The sequence below is a fragment of the Lolium rigidum genome, unplaced genomic scaffold (genome assembly GCF_022539505.1).
Source record: "Lolium rigidum isolate FL_2022 unplaced genomic scaffold, APGP_CSIRO_Lrig_0.1 contig_70313_1, whole genome shotgun sequence".
In the NCBI taxonomy this organism is placed as follows: domain Eukaryota; kingdom Viridiplantae; phylum Streptophyta; class Magnoliopsida; order Poales; family Poaceae; genus Lolium; species Lolium rigidum.
In genome coordinates, this window is record NW_025901448.1 from 1 (window position 1) to 19790 (window position 19790).

The 19790-nt window shown below is 43.4% G+C and overlaps 2 protein-coding genes across 2 annotated transcripts; one reads left to right on the forward strand and one right to left on the reverse strand.

The window, feature by feature from the left end:
- Positions 1–1722: 1722 nt before the first annotated feature.
- On the forward strand, positions 1723–7593 carry LOC124682206. The gene is made up of 11 exons (XM_047216940.1): positions 1723–2352; positions 2460–2633; positions 5919–6020; positions 6098–6133; positions 6234–6326; positions 6406–6498; positions 6613–6720; positions 6839–6871; positions 6949–6996; positions 7109–7205; positions 7292–7593. Exons 1-11 carry the CDS (start codon positions 1957–1959, stop codon positions 7300–7302), a joined length of 1191 nt encoding a protein of 396 aa, XP_047072896.1. The 5' UTR covers positions 1723–1956; the 3' UTR covers positions 7303–7593.
- Positions 7594–10855: 3262 nt separating this feature from the next.
- Positions 10856–19567, reverse strand: LOC124682205 (signal recognition particle subunit SRP68-like). Its single transcript, XM_047216939.1, has 14 exons — positions 19466–19567; positions 17202–17344; positions 17042–17108; positions 16493–16603; positions 15672–15861; positions 15446–15531; positions 15058–15250; positions 14132–14243; positions 13822–13949; positions 13519–13725; positions 13339–13448; positions 12839–12962; positions 11914–12063; positions 10856–11349 (listed from the first exon to the last, which is right to left on the reverse strand). The coding sequence occupies exons 2-14, from the start codon at positions 17296–17298 to the stop codon at positions 11128–11130; spliced, it is 1797 nt and encodes a 598-aa protein (XP_047072895.1). The 5' UTR covers positions 17299–17344; positions 19466–19567; the 3' UTR covers positions 10856–11127.
- Positions 19568–19790: the final 223 nt, after the last annotated feature.

A 19790-nucleotide genomic window follows, 5' to 3' on the forward strand; every position in this document is an offset into this window, starting at 1 on the left:
CCAGACTTTTCCCGGGGGGGAGCACCGAAGCAGAAGCGTGTATTTAGATGGAATACTACTGCTAGTACCGGGTGTACCAAGTGCGGGGTGCATCGTTTTGGCAGACGGGCTCCGTAGAGCCCCTTTTTTGAACTTCGGAAAATTCAGATTTAAAGATTAAAAAAAACTGCCAACATGTAGTGATGATTTATTTTACCAGTGTAAATTTTCAATACAAAATACCTTATATTCTATTCTTGACGAAAATTTGATCTGGGAGTATGAATAGTGCCACTTGGGAATCTTCTAAAATTCGTTAAATTTGTCTTTTTTGTTGAGCCTAAAATACAAGGTATTCATATATTAAAAATCAGCTCGTGGTGTACATAGTTGACTACATCAGACTTGTTTTTGAAGAATTTTTTGAAACTTTGAAATTAAGTTTCCATTTTTTAAAAACATGGGCTGCAGGGAGCCCGGGCTCTAAGTCTAAGAGCATCTCCAGCCGCGTCCCCCAAAGCAATTTGGGGCGCGCCGGACAAAAAAACCGTTTCAGCCGCGTCCCCCAAGCCCGAATTTTGTCCGACGCGCCCCGATACGGTGTCCGGCGCCCCGAGCCCGTCCCCGTCCCACAGGGGACGCTCCGGGCACGCCGGACACAACGAAAAGCGAGGCGAACCGACGCGCGTCCGACGCGTCAGCGGCTCAGTGAAAAATCGTCTCCCACTCCCGCCAAATCCTGGCCCTCCCGCCATATCGCGCCTATCCTGTCGCGCATTTCTGGCCTCCCAACACATATCCCGCCGCCGATTCATTTCTCCTATCCCGCCGATTTGTTTCTCCCTCCCGCCGTCCACCCGCCGCCGCTACCCTCTCCCCATTCCATGGTGCCGCCGACAGCCCCCAAAAAGATGGCCAAGAAAGCGGCTAAGAAGCCGCCTTGGCCGACGCCGCGTCGTGTGAGAAGACGCAGGCGTCGATCATGAAATTCCTCGCGGACGTCTCCTCAACCTTTCTCTCCCGCGACAAAAAGACCGACGAAAGGTGGGCGGAGCTGCTCAAGAGGCAAGAGGAGAAGTTGGAGCTCAAGAAACGCATGGACGACATGTCCCTGCTGAGAGCGTCGACAGAGGGAATGTCTCCCCGGACGCGGGCGGCGCACAACTTCTTCAAAAGCCAGATCCTCGACGACATCGAAGCCAAAATGGCGGCGGCCGACGCGGTGGCCCAGGAAGCGGCAGCGGCAGCAACCGCGGAGCAAGAGCCGGCTGACGCGTCTTCGACTGCTACACCATCGTCGGCCTATGCGACGGCGGCGGAGCAGACGGAGCATGCACAGCAACAGGCAGATCGCGACGAGGTCATCGTGATCGACGGGCCTGCGTCGACTCAGGATACGTCGCCGTCGGCCAACCCCTTCTTCTAATTTAGCATGCACTATGGTCTGTAATATGATCGCGCGGCCAGTACTTTGATCGCCGCTACTCTGATCGTGACGATTCGGCGGGAACGATCTCTTTTGAATGCAACAATTTGAATTCTTGATGATTGGGGGCCGCGTTTGGGGGACGCGGCTGGAGAGCGACGTCCTCCAAAGACGACACGAACAAAACACGTCCCCCAAACGCTCAGTTCGGCGCGGTTTGAGGACGCGGCTGGAGATGCTCTAATACAGCACTTTTCGCGGGTGTACCGCCTTAATACCTCACGGCTTCGCCGCCACGAGTATTAGTTCGTCAGGTTCAGACAGATTGGTGCCTGACACACTTCCCGTCTTCCCCGTGATAATTGATCGAAACTGACGAAGTAGTCCGCCGGCCGGCTCTGCATCTCCTCCGAATCCGATCAGAACTGTCCTTCGCGAAACAAATCCCCTATTATATCCTTCTTGATTTCGGATCAAATTGTACCTGCCGGGATAGGGTTTGGAGATCCTGTTTAGATTAGAGAGGGGGCCTGCGGTATCCTGGATCGCAGATGGACAGTGGCCGCTCTGATACCCCGCGCGCTGCTAGCTGCTCGCGAGGATCCGGTGAAGCCTCTCCTGCTGCTGCTGTGACGGGGACAACAAGCGCACCTACTTCTGGTGAGCATTCTTGTGGCAAGAAAGAGCTAGTATGGCTTCGTTTCTTCAAGTGGAACCGAGGAGAAAATCCGTGTGAATCTAAACAAGAGCGAGAGGAAATCGACGGACTTGACTGGGACGATGATAAGCTCGCCAAGGAGATCGATGGTTGTCTCCGGCGGTTGAAGGACACCCCCTTTGTCTACTACGGAGGCGCAATTGATGACGAGTCGTTTCCTTTCCTCGACGAGCAGCAACTGCGATTGTTGAACCGGCGCCTCGCGCTGTGTCGCATCAGAGCTTATGAGGTACCTATTATTGTTAGAACATCATACATGTCGCAATTTCTGCGCGTTCTATATATGGCATATACGCTCTGTTTTGTGTTTACTTTGCTTTTGGGATGTTGATGTAGGAGAAATACCAGGATATGGACGATGAAGCACTGTCGGAGTTATTCCCTCCTGACGATCTCGATGCCAATGAGTACTATTTGGATCATGAGCTCGGTTTTGAATGGTACTTCGATGATGTGTACTGCCAATACGCTCACTTTCAGGACTACCAGCGGCTCGTGCTTCGGAATAATGTAAGTAACACTTGGCTTCATGCAACTATTTCAGTGTCTCAGTGTTCAACGATTATATTCGTTAGTAGTATGTGGTGCTTCCTGTCTTGACTGTTGTGTGCTGTTACATTATTACGTCCACTCGTGCCGAGGTTGAGCGACAGCAAGGTAATATACTAGGATACTTCTTTCCCACTTTGTAGACTACTAGGATACCCAAATCTCCATGTTGGTTTAGAGTTTAGAATGTGGCACTTTGCAAGGACTGGTTATCCATGTGCACTGCCGAACCGGTTAAAAGATTAGTGTCGTGCTTAATTACATGGCTCTTTGCAATGACTTCTTCTCCATGTGCCCTGCTTGAACATATCAAACGGCTGAGTTAGTGCAGTGGGAAATCCAGAAATGAATAACACGCATTAGAGCATCTCCAGTCGCGTCCCCAAAACGTCCCCCAAAGGGATTTGGGACGCGCCGGACAAAAAAAACGTTCCAGCCGCGTCCCCCAAAGCCCATTTTTGTCCGGCGCGGCCCGATACGGTGTCCGGCGCCCCGAGCCCGTCCCCGTCCCACAGGGGACGCTCCGGGGACGCCGGACACAACGAAAAGCGAGGCGGTCTCCCACATGTCGACGACTATTTGGATAAACCGTTGGTTCGCGCCTCTTTTCTCGTCACTCCTTCCTTCCCGCGCCTCCCACCCCACCGCCGCCGCTGGATTTCCCGGCCGTTTGGGCGTCTGATCTCTGCTGAGAGTCGGCACCGTTGTCGCGGCTCGGGCTCCCGCCGGTCGTGCCGCCGCCGCCGCGTCGCCAGCGCGTCCCAGAACGCGCCGTCAAATCTGCCCCACCTCCGCGCACAGAAGGTGCTCGACAACTTGCCAGGTAGGCGCGATTGGCCGCCGTTTGTTGCGTCGTCTGCCTCGGCGCAATTTTAACCATTGATTTTGCTTTAGCCATGGACAGCGACGATGAGATGGTTGCCCAAGGATGGCAATGGGCAGGGTATGGGCAGGGTACAGCAATACCATACCCATACCCATATAGTCCACGGGTAGAAAATTCTACCCATACCCGTGCTAATCCAGTCTAGATATCACTACAAACTGCTGCTGTTATTGAGCGCACCACAACCTGCCGCGATTGCCAGCGTGAAGAAACAGAGAAATTTGGGGAGGGACGGGGGAGATCAAGAGATCGATTCCGGCTGGGTTCTCGCCAGCTCCATGGTGTCCCGTGGCGGAGCGATGGGGATTGGGGAGCTGGTGAGGGACGGGGAGGGGGTGAGGCCATGAGGGGATCGATGGCGATTAAGACGAGCGTCGGGGAGCAGCAGTGATTGAGGAGAACGATGGGATTGGGCCTATTCGGGAGACGAGGCAACTAGGAATTAATTTGGGCGTCGGGGTCTGCATTTGGCTGCTTGGCTACTGTGCCCTTCTTAATTGTTTGGTTACTGGTCTTGGGTCCACATGTCAGGTATTACGGGCAGGGTATGGGCATACCCGTGGGTACAAAGTCATACCCATGCCCTACCCACAACTTGACGGGCAGGGTATGGGTACCACCCATGGGTACAAAAACGCGCCCATACCCTCCCCATACGGGCACGGTACCCGCGGGTACCCGTACCCATGGGTAAAATTGCCATCCTTGGTTGCCCTGCTGCTGGAGGACGAGCAAGCGTTCGACGACGACCTGCGGGAGCATTTGCTGATCATCGCGTCCCTCCAGGACATGCTTGACGCTGAGGCAGAGAAGAGGAAGAGGCCGCGCCGCGGAGGATCAAGGCCGGGAAGAAGGAAGTCGAAGCCCCGGCAGAGGATGGAGGGGCATGCCATGCTGCACAACGACTACTTCGCCGACAGGGCAACACATGCCGACAATTTTCGGCGCCGGTACAGGATGAGCAAGGGCCTGTTCATGAATATCCTCCACGGCGTTCGAGAGTTCGACCCCTACTTCAAGCTCAAGCTCGACGCTGTAGGCGTTCTCGGGTTCTCGTCCATTCAGAAGTGCACCGCCGCCATGAGGATGCTTGCATACGGAGCACCTGCCGATACACGGGACGACTACCTTCGCATGAGTGAGTCTACTGCCATTGAGTGCATGTACAAGTTTTGCCGAGCTGTGGTGGGAAAGTTTGGCAAATACTACTTGAGATGGCCAACCGAGGAAGAGATCGCAAGGATCATGGCACAAAATGCTGCCGGAGGATTTCCTGGAATGCTTGGAAGCATCGATTGCATGCACCGGGCATGGAAGAACTGCCCGTTTGCTTGGCAAGGTATATACAAAGGGCGTCATGGATATTGCGAGTGTGGTGCTTGAAGCTGTGGCAGATTATGACCTGTGGATTTGGCATTCTTTCTTTGGCATGGCGGGATCACACAATGACATCAACGTGTTGCAGCGGTCTCCGGTGTTCAGCGGACTAGTGGAAGGGCATGCTCCACCATGCAACCGTGAGATCAATGGCCACCAATATACCAAAGGCTATTATCTAGCCGATGGTATATATCCAAAATGGGCCACTTTTGTCAAAACAATCTCGAATCCATCAGGTCTGAAGAATTCTCACTTTGCTACACGACAGGAGGCTTGCAGGAAGGATGTCGAGCGGGCATTTGGTGTGCTTCAAGCACAATTTGCCATTGTCCGGTATCCTGCTCTAAGCTGGTCTCACGACCAAATGTGGGAGGTGATGCATGCTTGTGTGATCATGCACAACATGATCATCGAGGATGACCGCAAGAATCATGTTAGGTCACATGTTGGTCCCTATGAGTGTCAATGCCCTCTCGCGGAGGTTGATCATGAGTTGCCTGCAGATTTTGCTGATTTTCTCGCCATGCACGCAGAGATCCGTGACAGCAATATGCATGAGCAACTTCAAGCTGATCTCGTTGAGCATTTGTGGAGGATCAAAGAAAATACCGTGGCACCTTGATGTAGCATCTAGCCCTATTTATTATATTTGATTACTTGTTTTATTGTTTGTTGTAATTTAATTTGAAAACAATCCTCGCAAACATTTTTATTCATATGCTACATTTGATATAAATGGTTTATGTGTTAAAAAAATTATTTTAAATGTTTGGGGGCGGCGTTTGGGGGACGTGGCTGGGGAGCGACGTCCCCCAAACGCGGCACGAACAAAACACGTCCCCCAAACGCTCAATCCGGCGCGGTTTGGGGGACGCTTTGGGGGATGCGGCTGGAGATGCTCTTAGTCATAGTTTAGCACACATTACAGGAATGATGAAACTAGCAATGAATGGGCCACTGATGATGATTTCGTTGTGCAGGGTGAGCATGAAAAATGGGAATATTACCGCAGAACTTGTAGTACGCTTGAGGGTGACCAGGAATATGTCCGGTTCTGGGAAGAATTGTCAAGTAAAACTGAGGTGTGCATGATAGTGATCGATTTTACACTTCTGGTCATATGTAATCATGTTCTGATTTGCCTTCTTGTCACGTGCAGTTGATTGAATGGTACATAACAAGGACGACCTGCGAGGTAAATATTCCCAAAAGTCTATGGATTAATGGGAAAAGTGTATGTATTTGATGTTTTATTCTCGTGCACCACATCCTATAGCTGTTTTGTTATTTTGCAGTTAAAAGCTGAGAGACTGTTCTATTATCATACACTCAAGATTGCAGCAGTACATCCCAATGTTTACAAGACTTTAATTAAATCAGGCTGCAATGTAATGCCCTTCCATCACATGCCAATTAGTTGGCACTGCATATTGTGACAGTGCTTTATAGTTTTAATTTTTTGTTCAGGAATTTAGGCGCAGCTTGCAGATTGATTTTATTTGGTCTCTGCCCTATGCTGATTTCCTTTTTGAGATGTGGAAGCTGCTCACTGTGGAAGAGGTTTGATTCTTTATTGAATACGCTGAACTAGGGAAGTTGTGTTTTAATTTCCCCTCTTTGTTCCAGCTTTACATGCTTATTGACTGATATTTGGTTATCTTCAACATTGCTTAGCTGAGTTTCAAGGATGCATTGAGGCGTGTCTACAACGATGAGAAGTACTCTTCCATTTTTGCAATCCAGGCCGAATTTGAGCCTAATCTACGTCCACTGGAAGAGCTGGTTGGTTGCCTTTCTTCACACATGTTACTACTTATCTTTCTAGCTAGCTTCTTGGTTCATCTCTCTGCCTCAAATATTTATCATATCTGGCTAATTCTTTCATATTTTCGTTGTCCAGTATAAACCCTTCTTGGATCGCATTCGTGAAAAGGTAAACCTCATTTTTCTGGGATCAAAGTCTAATTGGAATCTTATTTTAGTACTAAAGCAATTTTCTTTTGCTGGTAGGTGGCTGAAGAAGCCCAGGGATTGATCATGGACTACATTACAGGACATGTTAGTTGATTCTTTTTCTTGTTCAGATGTTAGATGTACCTCTATTCTGGCTTTTAATGCATGTCCGAATTTGCATTATTTTTGCTGATGTCGAAGCAAAATTTACTTTCAGGGAAGGAAACCCAAGACATATTATGATTATGCGAAAAAGAAGTTGGGCATCGCTAAACAAATCGGTTTGATCCCCTCACCCGGTCACCCCCACAAAAGTATGTACAAATTTGTTAGATTACATATTTATATAACCAGATCATATACTTGGGGTTTAACATACCTTGTGTAATTCTACCTTTAGGCTCCGCGTGACAAAGCAGTTCATGGTCACACTGTGAAGCATTCACAGGGGATCGGAAGCAAAGAAGGATATGAAACTTGTTTGCCATATATACGTGCTGCAAGATTCAGTGTTTACTTCGTTACCTTAGATAGCATCCTAATATATACACTAGATATTAATGTCGATGTTAGGAACTAGCTGTGCCTGCCCGCCGCGGCATGCCGCGCCGTACCAGTTGATTTTTGCCAGGTCCTGGTGTTCTGATTAGTGGCTCTGATTGTTTTGTCCAGTTGAACGGACATCATTGCCCACTTGTTCTACCTTTTCTTCAGTTTTTAGCATGCAATAGTTCTGCAGGCAAAGGAAAAGAACAGTTCTCTTCAGGTTTTTGCCCCCTAACTTACACTAAGCTCCTCCAGAGTGTACGCTGATGGCAGTCGCCTCAGATAGATTACAGGCAGAAAACGATCAATAGTTACCATGTTCTCCAGGATTTTCAAATCACAGCAGACGCCATCTGAAAATTTAATTATTCTTGCAACTACTACAATTTGCTTAGTTCAATACATGACACCTTCCCTAGTGTGTTAGACTATCTAATCTTTAGCAAAGGGTCACATGGCAGCATAATTCAAAAACAATCAAAGTGTGATGCAGAGCATACCTGATTACATCTATAGTCTTGTACATAAAAGATACCGGGGAAATGAATATATAGTCTTCTTTGTGCTTACAGATGTTGAAACGTCATTTTGATTAACTCTTATTGCCTATTAATAATTGGAAGAGATAAAAGGTGCAACTATATGTGCAGTAAATTTTCAAATAACCTTTCCCCGTAACCAACAGTCTCTTATCCGACTACTCAGAACATGCAACTATATAGCTTCCTTTGACCCAAACAAAGAGAGAAGATATTAAAACTTACTTGTTGATAGATTAGTAAACAGCAGTGCTCAATAGTAAAAAAAATCAAGTGCCCACTGTAATAGATTTGTTTCTTGCAAAAAAGAAGAAGGATACAATGAAATGTTGTCTGAATGCTCTATGTGAATGATCAGGGATGCTTTGCTCTTCCCAGACAACAAATACACCACACGACAAAGAAATAAATGGAGCTTTGTATGCTGCTTCCTTTGACAAAATAACAAGAGATAGGACTTTGGCTAGTTACTGAAAATCTGATAAGGTCCAAGGGCTGGTCATTCTATTAAGAAATGGCCTCGATCACGCTGATATGTGCAAGAATTGCACATCTCAGTATTTTTGGAAGCAACACTCATGACAGGGTAGGGTGTATTCAGAAGGTAAATGAGAACGAGTATGTACTATTTGCTACATCTCCAAAGAAATTATTGCAGAATCGCAAGAACTTGATTAGCGGCCCCATTGTTTGACTTGGTTTGACATGTTAACTGTACATTATATGAGAATTAAAGTAAGTGAAGACTTTTCATGAAAACACATGGTAGGAAAACCAATGTTTTTTTATTAGCCGAGGTAAAAGCTTTGCTTCTTACATACTCCCCCTGTTTCGTTTTAGTCTGCCCCGCATACCAAAGAGAGGTAGTGGAGCATTGTTTTTTTAATTGTTTCTTAGTACTAAATTTACCCCTGCTTTTGCATGTGATGAGTGGCTGCATATCCATACCAAGTGCATGCATGCTTTTTTGCCTTCTTGTCGCTGCAGTTGATTGAATGGTACTGATATTCCTGTGCAGGGTGAGTATGAACACTAGCAATATTACCGCAGAATTTGTAGTACGGTTGAGGGTGACCACGAGTTCGAGACAAAATTTCAAGTAAAACTAAGGTATGCATGATGGGATCGATTTTACACCTCTGGTAAGATGTAATCATGTTCTTATTTGCCTTCTTGTCGCCTGCACTTGATTGAATGGTACTACTTCCGTTTCAAGAAATAAGGCGCCCTCGTTTTACGTGTTTTTTGTTTGATCAAGAATTACTTCAAATAGATAAACATTGTTTGTATAAAATTAGTATCATTGAAAAGTTCTTTTCAATACGAATATAACAATACTAATTACATATATATAATCAAGATTTTGTTACTCAATTTTTATGGTCAAAGTTCGTCTTGAAATACGCGTGCGCCTTATTCCTTGAAACGGAGGTAGTACATAACAAGGACAACCCACGAGGTAAATATTCCCAAAAAATTGAGAGACAGCTCTATCATTTGCCTTCTTGTCGCCTATAGCTCTTTTGTTGTTTTGCAGTCAAAAATTAAGAGATTGCTCTATCATCATACACTGAAGGTTGCAGCAGTACATCCCAATGTTTACAAGGCTTTAATTAACTCAGGCTGCATTGTAATGTGCTTCCATCAAGAGCCACGCTAGGATCTAACTAGTCTAATTGAAACGTCGTTTTCACCGCATGTCGCTTTCCAGCCGCACGTCACTTTCCTGCTGTCCCCGCTGCATGTCGCTATCCACTATCATTGTAGACTGATAGCCCACCACCATATGCTATCGTCGGGTGTTTATAACAAAAATAATCCAACAAAAAGCAAGAGCTCCCAGCATTAATAGTTTTTTTTTACAAAAATGTATTTACAACAAATCACCAATATATTTACAACAATAAATTAACAACAACCCTAAATTTTTTTATTTGGGTGTTCACAACAGTTTCCATGCCATATATTTACAACAAATCTACAATATATTTACAATATTAATTAACAATAAAAACAATAATTAATTTGGGTGTTTACAATAATAGGTGGCAGCATTTTTTACAAAATAACAATTCCCATGTTTAAACAAATCGACAATATATTTCCCACATTAATTCACAAGAAAAACAACAACTAATTTGGGTGTTTACAAAAATAGCCGGCCACAATTTTAATAGAAAAACAATATCTCCCATGCCAATAATATATTTACAACAAATTACTAATATATTTATAACAATAATTAACTACAAAAACAACAACAAAAAAGTTTCCGCGCCCCACACGTCCTTGGCCATCTCCACCAGTACCTAGCGCCGGCGACAACATGGCGTCGACATCACCACAGTGGCACCCGGTGGTTAGGGCGCTGCAGTACCCGAGCAACAACTAGCAGCAGACGCAAAGCTTGGACAGAGAGCAAGGCCGCACTCGCCGGGAGGAGCAGGAGGCGCTCGCCGGCGGAGGAGCAGGGGAGGCATGCTCTCCGGGCAGAGGCGCTCACCGGAGGAGGCAGGCGCTCACCGGAGGAGGCGCTGGGTGGCCACGCACTCGGCGGGGGAGGAGCTTGGGTGGCGACGCGCTCGCTAGTGCAGGAGTTGGGGAGGCGCGCTCGCCAGGAAAGAGCGGGGCGGAGCGCTCAACTGGATAGGAACTGGGACGGTGTGACTTGGATAACGAGAAGTTCCTACCATCAAGGTGGCTTTCAGTTGGATCCTCAGCTATCGTTTTCCCGGGCGTTGGTACTCAGCAACTTGTGTGGCAAGACCGCAAGAGTGGGCATCTTGGTCCTTCAACCAAGCAGACTCCCACAAGAGTTGTGGCGTTACACATTTGGCACATAGTATGGTTAAGAACTGCTACAGCAAAACATGCCCTAATATCATAAAACATATTTATACTCATTGTTCGATGTTATATACAGATTAAGTCAGGGTGACACTCAAAGGGATGTACTTCGAAAAAAGTGTCTATGGAACTTAGTTCGACTTTCTTGCGAACGAGCAAGTTATCTGAGTCTGCACGCGTTCATGGCAAGTGCCAAAAACAAACTAATCCACCGAGCTAATGTACCGAAATTCTGGAGTTACCACACAAAAAAACTATAAGAGGAAGATAATCCTGAGGAATTGAGATACGTCCTCTATTCTTTTCAGCCCCAGAATCTTTTGAGGATACTCTTCTTTTCTTTCTTCATCCTGTTCTCAAGGTTCGGGAACTCGATTATATTGTATACCATATCAAGAACAATGGGGTTGCACGGAACTGATTGGAACGGTGGAGGAAATTGCACAATGTGAGTTGGCACTTTGGGGTGTTGCTCGCCAAGTGCTGATTCATAGCTCCCTAGCATATCAATAAGGTATTTATTATCCTGCAAAACGAAACTTTTGATCAGTATATATTTGAAAGATAACAAAACCAGCTAGCCACCTTAAAGCACGTCATTTCGTTATAATGCCCAACAAGGCATGTCATTGACTAAAATTTCAGACATTGAAGATAAACCCAGGGGGCACCAAACTGTTTATAGATCAAGAGATGCATGAAAGATCAAATAGCAGAATCCTCGCGCAAAGTAGTGAAATATCGTACCGGGTTTGGCAGATAAAGTAGGCTCACTAACAACTCAAAAGTTAAATATAAAAACGGAAGGATGGAAACCAAACAATAGATGAGAAATAAGAAAATCTGCAGCTTATATGCTTCATTTTTACTGCAGAACTTAGGTTCAAAGCTTTCTCCAGCACCTTATCATCAATGGACTCATGTGACACGTACAAAAGAGCAGAATAGCTGATTGGACAGGATAGCCAACTACCATAACACAAGACTCCAACATGGTGCGACTATGTGTCGAAATACCAATAGTAACACACTGACAGACTACAATCTCATTAAATACTTTATTTGGACAAAACCCTTTATTAAGACATACCTTCTTTTTATTGTCACCAAGTGACATAGTTGAGACTCCTTTAGAAAGTTTTCCAGGAGCAGTTTCATCCTCCATGATACCCGTTGCATGTTCTATGCAACTATTAGATCTACAATTGTTTGAGAGAGCTTTGAGATCTTGGATTAAGGCCTGTAAAGTAAGATAAAATCAGTTAGACTCGAGTACCTGCCTGACATCGAAATAAATATAATAGATTAACTAAGCTAAGTAAGATAAACTTTGGAGCTCCTTAGTAAAGCCCCATACTATGTTGTTTATAGATCTACTAGTATATTAATAAACAGTATGTATCCTCTGTCAATGTCATGAATTCATGATTAGCAGCCTCCGGATCAAAAGCTCAATGTTATAGCAGACTTTCGCATGTACCAACATAATACACAGCCCTCAAGACCAACATGCTATAGCAAACTTACAAGGGGTGCCCATATAATGCATGCACCAAATGCTAATGACGGGGCCACGCTGAAACAATGATGAAAAACTGACTGTAGTCTATGAACTATAAACTATAAATATTCCCAGCCGAATCACTGAAGTGGTGGAGGTGTGTGTGCAGGCAAAGCAACTATTTGGAATGATGTTACGTGGCTTACGCAGATTGCGTGGAGTAAGCTTATTCAATTGGGAAGGTAGAGTTCATGCATTACCAGAGGGATGCAAATGAGGCAGCAGATGAAATATCTAGGCTTTGTTTTTCTAATCAAAATTCTTGTAACTGGGTCGATGAACCCCTTAGCTTTTTGTTAAGATTAAGATTCCTGGTGTACGATGTAACTATTATTTAATATCAATAAAGCTAGCCATGATTTCCTTCAATAGAATATAAATGTTCCATTGATATTTTCTCTACTGAGTAATAAATTCCAATCAGCAGAAGGGAAGTATTGGCACAGTGGCAAACCTTGTCAAGACTGTTAGCCAGTTGATGCAGTGCAGAATCAACAAGAGAACGGGCATAACAGAATAATGAATATGCTTCTGTCCTTTTACCAGCAGAACTATATGACTTTGCCAAATAAAAACATCTGCATGGTACCCCAAAAAAGAATTTCAGGTAATAGCCATTATGCATTACATGTAAACATTACAGGATAGGAAATGAAAACTTGATAACACACTACTCCCTCCGGTTCATATTAATTGACTCTAATATGGATGTATCTAGATACATTTTAGTTCTAGATACATCCATATTGAAGTCAATTAATATGAATCGGAGGGAGTAGAACATTTATAAAGATAAATAATTGGAAAGTAAATAAAAAGCACTCAATGGATGCCTTGTATCAAACTCTCAATAAATCGGTATCATATTGTTTAAGCATTATTCGATGTACTAAGGAATAGAGAGGCTCATTGTTAAGGAATTCTAGGTTTGGAAGGAAAAAATGTGGAACTTACCTCTCAGCTCGGAAAGCCAAACCTTTTAGCTCATACTCATTAACAAAACTGTTTTCTTCTTCGTTTTTATCCCTTCCTGAGCTAACTAAATCAGTTAGGTCCGTGGTATTCTGCAACGTAAAAAGTTTTCACATCAGCAGAAGTACACACTCCAGTAGGGCATGATATAAAGAAAGTTACCTGAATTAGCAAATCATACAGTCGAACAAGTTCTTCTGGCTTCGTAATTTTCTCATTCTTGTCATCTGGATGCTTTGCAAATTTACTTTTTGCAATACTAACAAGTAACTGGTTACGTTCTATGGTCCTCAATCCCAAAACTGCACTGACAGCCTTGTCAAGACCATTCAAGTCGTCTCTTATATTCTCCGCATTGCCAGCAGAAGCCTGCATTTGGCAACAGTTAGAAGGATGCATACAGTGCTTTTAGTACACATATATGAAAGAAAAGCTGCTTAAGAGCGGATTATTAAGGTTTCATACCAAATCATTACGGATGCAGCCCCGAGCGTCATGGTATGCAGAAAATAGTTTATCAAATGTAGCAAGTTTTTTGTCTGCAGAGATCGATTCTGTTGCTGCACCACTTAAATCTCTCTCCAGCTGCTGAGCTGTATCATATCACTAGATTAAAAACAGACCCCCAAGTAGAAATCAAAGCAGATGCAAAATAATACTGTCAAAATTATGTTTGGTCAATTAAATAAGGCCTATATCTGAGATGAAAGGATTGCATCGTGCAAATGATGTCCATAATAATTAGAAAAAACAGACATGAAATTTATACGAATACCTTTCAAAATGGCAACACGGGTCTTTGCACTGGTAATTGGAAATCTGCGTCCAAGCCAGTTGAACTCGGTCATAGAAGCCGCCTGCTGTGATCTTGTCTCAGATAATACAGCCTGCAAATATAAAAACCACATATATCTGAAAACAGAAAATCAAAATTTTCTGCAACCTAGCACTGATAGTTGTAAGTAGACTATGCTGCCAATTAATGAAATTCTATCAAAATAACTCCAAAGTGTAAGCAATAAATAAAGAATAAATCCCAGAACATATCCAGCACTATTGTGACTATTCCTTTTTTGAAATTTGCCACGAGTACAGTTACCGACTTCAAATATTGATTTGTATATACTAAGGACATGAATTTTCAAGGGAGCTCCTGTTTTCACCTAGAAATGCAGAAAAAAAGAGTTCCAACCCAAAAACAAGTGCGAACTCTAAAACAAAGCCACACTATATAATCTTTGGTCATGTACTCATTGGTTATCTGCTTCCATCATCATACTAGTTAGAGGGCCAGCATTCAGGAACGCCCTAATAGCATAGTTTAGGTGGACAGCAAGAATTTCACACCATTTTCAAACTGTGACAAAACTGATACTGATTGGAGTAAGCAGGAAAACTCAAATTTCAAACAAGCATTAATCAAGATCGACAGAGCATTCATGTTCCAAACTGTGCAAAGATAAGAAGTCCATGGTTACCCATGACCCATTTCCCATAAAAACCAATAGAAAATATGCATCTGTTAACAAGTGCATGCAAAAAATAATCGAATCTCTGCAGCGGCATGTGGCATATTTGATAGTTTTGCAGTGCCATCCACAAAAGCTTGCCTATCTGATGTCCCTGACATGAGAACCCATGACTATTTCTTCAAAACCATCAAGATGTATTCTTTAGTAATTAGTAGTTAGAAAAAAGTACCTCAATCTTGGCTTTGAAGAGATCATAAGCAGGCCCCTCCTTTTCCATATCTAGAAGATCGCGTGCTTGTAAAGCAGATCCACCAAGTTTGCGTGAACAGAATCCAATCATAGGCTCCACTTCCTCAATGCGCTGACGGCATAGAAGTTGGTTTTCTATACTGCCATACTTCCCAAGCTCCTCATATACAGTCCTATGAAAAATAATACATTTCTCAATCACCTAGTGCCTCTCAAAAATTATTCATGCAAAAATACTTATCAGTGGCACCAAGTATCAAGATATATCCGAAGAGGAAGGTACAACAATAACAGAAACATCTCACGGGGAATAAGGGCCACACTCCAAAGGGACGAAGCTTTAATGAAACAGGCATCATTTCACAAACCTGGTATTCTTGAAATTCATCATTGCTGCCTCGATGTTCTTCTCTTGTTCGAAAAGCAAAGTTCCTTTCATGTATGAAGCATATGCCTGTAAAGATTATTTTTAGATGGTTGCAAAAAAAAAAAAAGGAAAACTATACCAGGGCAATATAACAAGTTTCTGATTTTGTGCTGAACAAAAGAATGTCAACTGAGCATTAAATCAAAAAAACTATAGTAAGTACACACCTCAGCCTCCAAAGATGTCCTGGAATCTCCTTTTATAGAACACAACTGTGAAAAAAGTGTAGCCCATTTGACTGCTTTCCTAAATCGACCCAACATGTAGATGCGCTGCTTTGCATTTGGACCGGCAGTTTTCTTTTCCATTGCATGACTCCATGCTCTCTCAGCCATATAAAATACCACGTGCAGAAACCTAGAAAATCACACATGTCAAAAATGCTTCAGGTGTAACCAAGTCTACAAGCCTAAAGTTATATTGAAATTGCACTGGTAAATTGCAGACCAAATTGCCAAATTGCATAAGTTTCGCAGGGCTTATCACTATACAGAATACATGTACTACGAAAGAGAGCATAAACAATAAACAAACATTTTGCTAGCCTTAGTGATTAAAATTACTAATTTACTAATAAACTATTAATCAATATCACAGGCATGTAGTAACCAAAGGATGGCTAGAACCTTTGTACCCAATGCTAATTATATATACAACTGTAAACAAAGCAATGGAAGTTTTCTAACTAGTCTGCAAGATACTGAATGACTATATTGGCTTTAGATGTCGACAATAACAATAGAAGCAACATGCCAACTCCAAATGTCCATCTAAATTGTCAAAATTACAAAAATACGTGCGGTGGTGCGAATATCTTCTCTGTATTGAAATGTATGGTATAGTAGTCAGCGCATACTGCATCATAAAATGTTTCATCTTTCATTTAAATGATTCTTCCTTCTTTACTTTTTAGGGAAAGAGATATCAAAGTTGAAGTATGAACATAGGCAACAGGTGTAAAGCTAATTATCATGACAAAGCACCACACCTCACATCTTTCACTGTTGACTCTATTATATTCCTCTTCGTATATTTTCCACGGCCATGCAGAAACTTCAAAGACTTGTATAGCCTTCTCAGACGCGCTGTACAGTATCTCCTGCAAGTAAATGCTAATTCCTTCAGACAAAGAAGTACATACAACAATGACAGGAGCTGCATATTAATAACTTATAAGTGAATGCAAGATACTTCAGCCAAACAAGACATGCAACATTCCCCACAAAAACAGTCCAGCACCAGAAAAAACGAAGAAAGCAATATAATTAGCAAACCAAATGTGGAAGGATTAATTATATGTCTCAATTTAATTAGAGTATAGACCAGTTTTGCCGCAGGGTTTTCATTGGAAATTTGGATCTCAGGGAACAATTTGATGAAAGAAGTCTGTCACAAGTCGTCACACATCTGAGATGAAACACAAGCCTCCCAATCTATTTAAACACGTGTCACACGAGGCGAAAATCATGGCAGCATGGCACAATTGAGAAGATAAGCAAGGCAGCAGATCTGAGTGTGCCTCAAGTGGAGCACGTACCTGTACCGCGTGTAGTCACCATGGCGTAGGCCATGCTGCATCTGTGCGTCCCTTGTGAGTTCTAGCACTGTGAGGAGGAAAGGGCTAGATCAGGTGGATGCGAGGAGGAAGATCGGGCCAAGGCCGGGGTCAGGTAACTGAAGGGGGAGAAGAAGCTCACCGTTGATGGAGAACCTGACGAGATTCTTCTCCTCAGCTGCGTCGGCAGAGTCCACATCCATATCCGACGGCGGTGGTTGGTTGGCGAGCTTCGACATGGCCACGGGTATGCCTCTGTGCAGCGAGCGAACCTGTCAGAGGACACTAACAGAACAACAACCATGCATCATTCGGGGACACTAGCAGTCCACTCAATGAAAGCAGAAAACAGGTTCGTATTTAGTTGTGCAAGACTGCAAAATTGCAAGTAAGAGAGCATCACGACATGAGTACTGGAATGGGGAAAAATAAGGAATTCTAGAGGTAATTCTGTTGTGAATCAAATACAGAGGCACACATTAATCCATGCACTGACAGTATTTGTCTTGGCACACTCTAGACTGAATTCAGGATTAGGATGGAGGCATTTTAACTGAAACAATATTGCATATTCTACACTGAATTCACAACAAGCACAGTTCCAAGTAGCCATACATCTGTACATATATAAAAACCAATTTTATCCCACCAAATTATTTTTCAGAAAGTAAATTTGACTCAATCTTGTTTGACCTTTATATTGGAAACAAGGAAGATGCAAAAGGGATTTGTAGGATGACTACTGTTTTACCGAACTACTCAAACTCTGAAGTGGACTGTTTCTAGGCACGGATGGCTGCTAGTGGTTTCTAATGTTCAATCATTTGGTACCAAGGAAAGATCACAAAAAGCTGATGTAAGGTAAATCTTAGAACTAGGGTTTTAGTGATGGAAGGACAGATCATAAAAAAACTGATGAAAAGCAAAGTAGGACTAAGAAAAAGTTTAGTGATGTATATGCACTAGCAATTAGCAGTTGCATACTTATAAACCAGATTGGGGGCTTATGTTTGTTACTTAAGTATTACAGAGATAAGTTAGAAGCCAACAACATAATTAAGATGGCACCACAAGCTAACATACAGAGAGTGTTTGATGTGACTCTCAGGCCACTCAGTTAGCGTAACACAACATGCTTGGTGGCTAAATGCAGCTTAGAAGATTAAAAGTCTATAACTAAACTGAAAACAATATTTACTCCCAGTCTCATACTACATATTAATAAATGGTTCCAGAAAATACCATGAGATAATGAGATGTCTCTACAAAAATAAGGCAAGCAATATTGAAGTGAAGAGCAATGTTTCAAAAGAAGAATATGATCTGGAGAACATCATTTGTCCTTTAGAAGTTAGTGATCTGACAGCAATAGTTAATGGAGGTTGTAGGCAATAAAATGAGCTAATGGGGAATTAATTATAGACTACAGATGCGGGAAATAAAGTGATAGCTAATTAGTTTCGTTTTCTTTCTCTGGCTGTCCGATGGAGATGACAGAAATAGTCCAGCATAGACACTTGGTTATAATGTGATTGATCCTTAATTTGCTCCACCGGTAAACAAAACGATTGTAAAATAGATCTGGGACAATCGCAGTGCACCTAGAGTTAAGTAAACATTCTTATAGTTAACTGAAGATTCTAGTACAGTTAAAAACGTTCTAGTAGTAAGTTAAACTTGAATTGCTAGTAAAATAATTGAACATATTATATTTTGAGAGTTCCTACTATCGGTGCTATAGTAGCAAAATACTTTTGGGAAGCAGCCCTCGCATTACCGGTTCATACAGAATACATATACAGGAGTATGCTTTAGTGCACCTAAAGGCTAAACTTCACAACAACAAAAAATGCAATACTTATGATAAAAAAAAAACGTTCAAACCACTCTACATCAGGCAGATGCAATACTTATGATAAAAAAAAAGACACAGACTTAATCAGAACTACATGTTCAGAACCACCAAAAAGATGGCCTCACTGTAGTTTCAGAACCACCAAAAAGATAGCCTCACTGTAGTTTATCAGCTCTAGTATTTGATAAAGAACACGCAGAAGCCATGAAGAAAGGAAAGTAAATAAAAATGCAACTATAGTGAAGCATACACCAGACCAGGACAGTCAAGCATTAGCTAGGTTATCCAGCACTAACTAATCTGAATCTGAAGCATTAATAAAAAAATATACCAATTCAACTCCTAGCAAGCATCAGCAACGAAACCTAGCAAGCATCAGCAGTTGGTCCAGGCAGAATTAATCATTCGCAATGTATGACAGACGCAGCTACCACAACCACAACCAAGATCAAGAAACCTAGGTCAAGAAGTGGATGTCACAGGGGCATCAACTTTTTTCCGCATCTAGCAGTGGATGGGGAGAGGAGGGGAAGAAGTTGGATAGCTCTTACAGGTGAGAAATCCAGCTCTGCGGCCGTCGTCGTCGGCGGCGGAGGGATCTCGTCGGCGTCGTCGGTGAAGGTGCCGGAAAGAAAGGATCGTCTGGTTCGAGATGGTGGAGCGGCCGGCGGAGGTGGAGGAGCTCCGTGCTTCCTGGCTGCGGGCTGCGGCAGCGTCGTCGGCGGCGGTGCCGGAAGGAAGGAGCCGCTGCTGGTTCGAGTGGAGGGCCAAACGGGCCGAAACCGCCCTACCGAACGGCCCCCAGTGGATTGGAATTGGGCCGGACAAGGCCTTAAGCTGCGCGCCACGCCAAATGTGAGTGCAGTACTGGGGTGG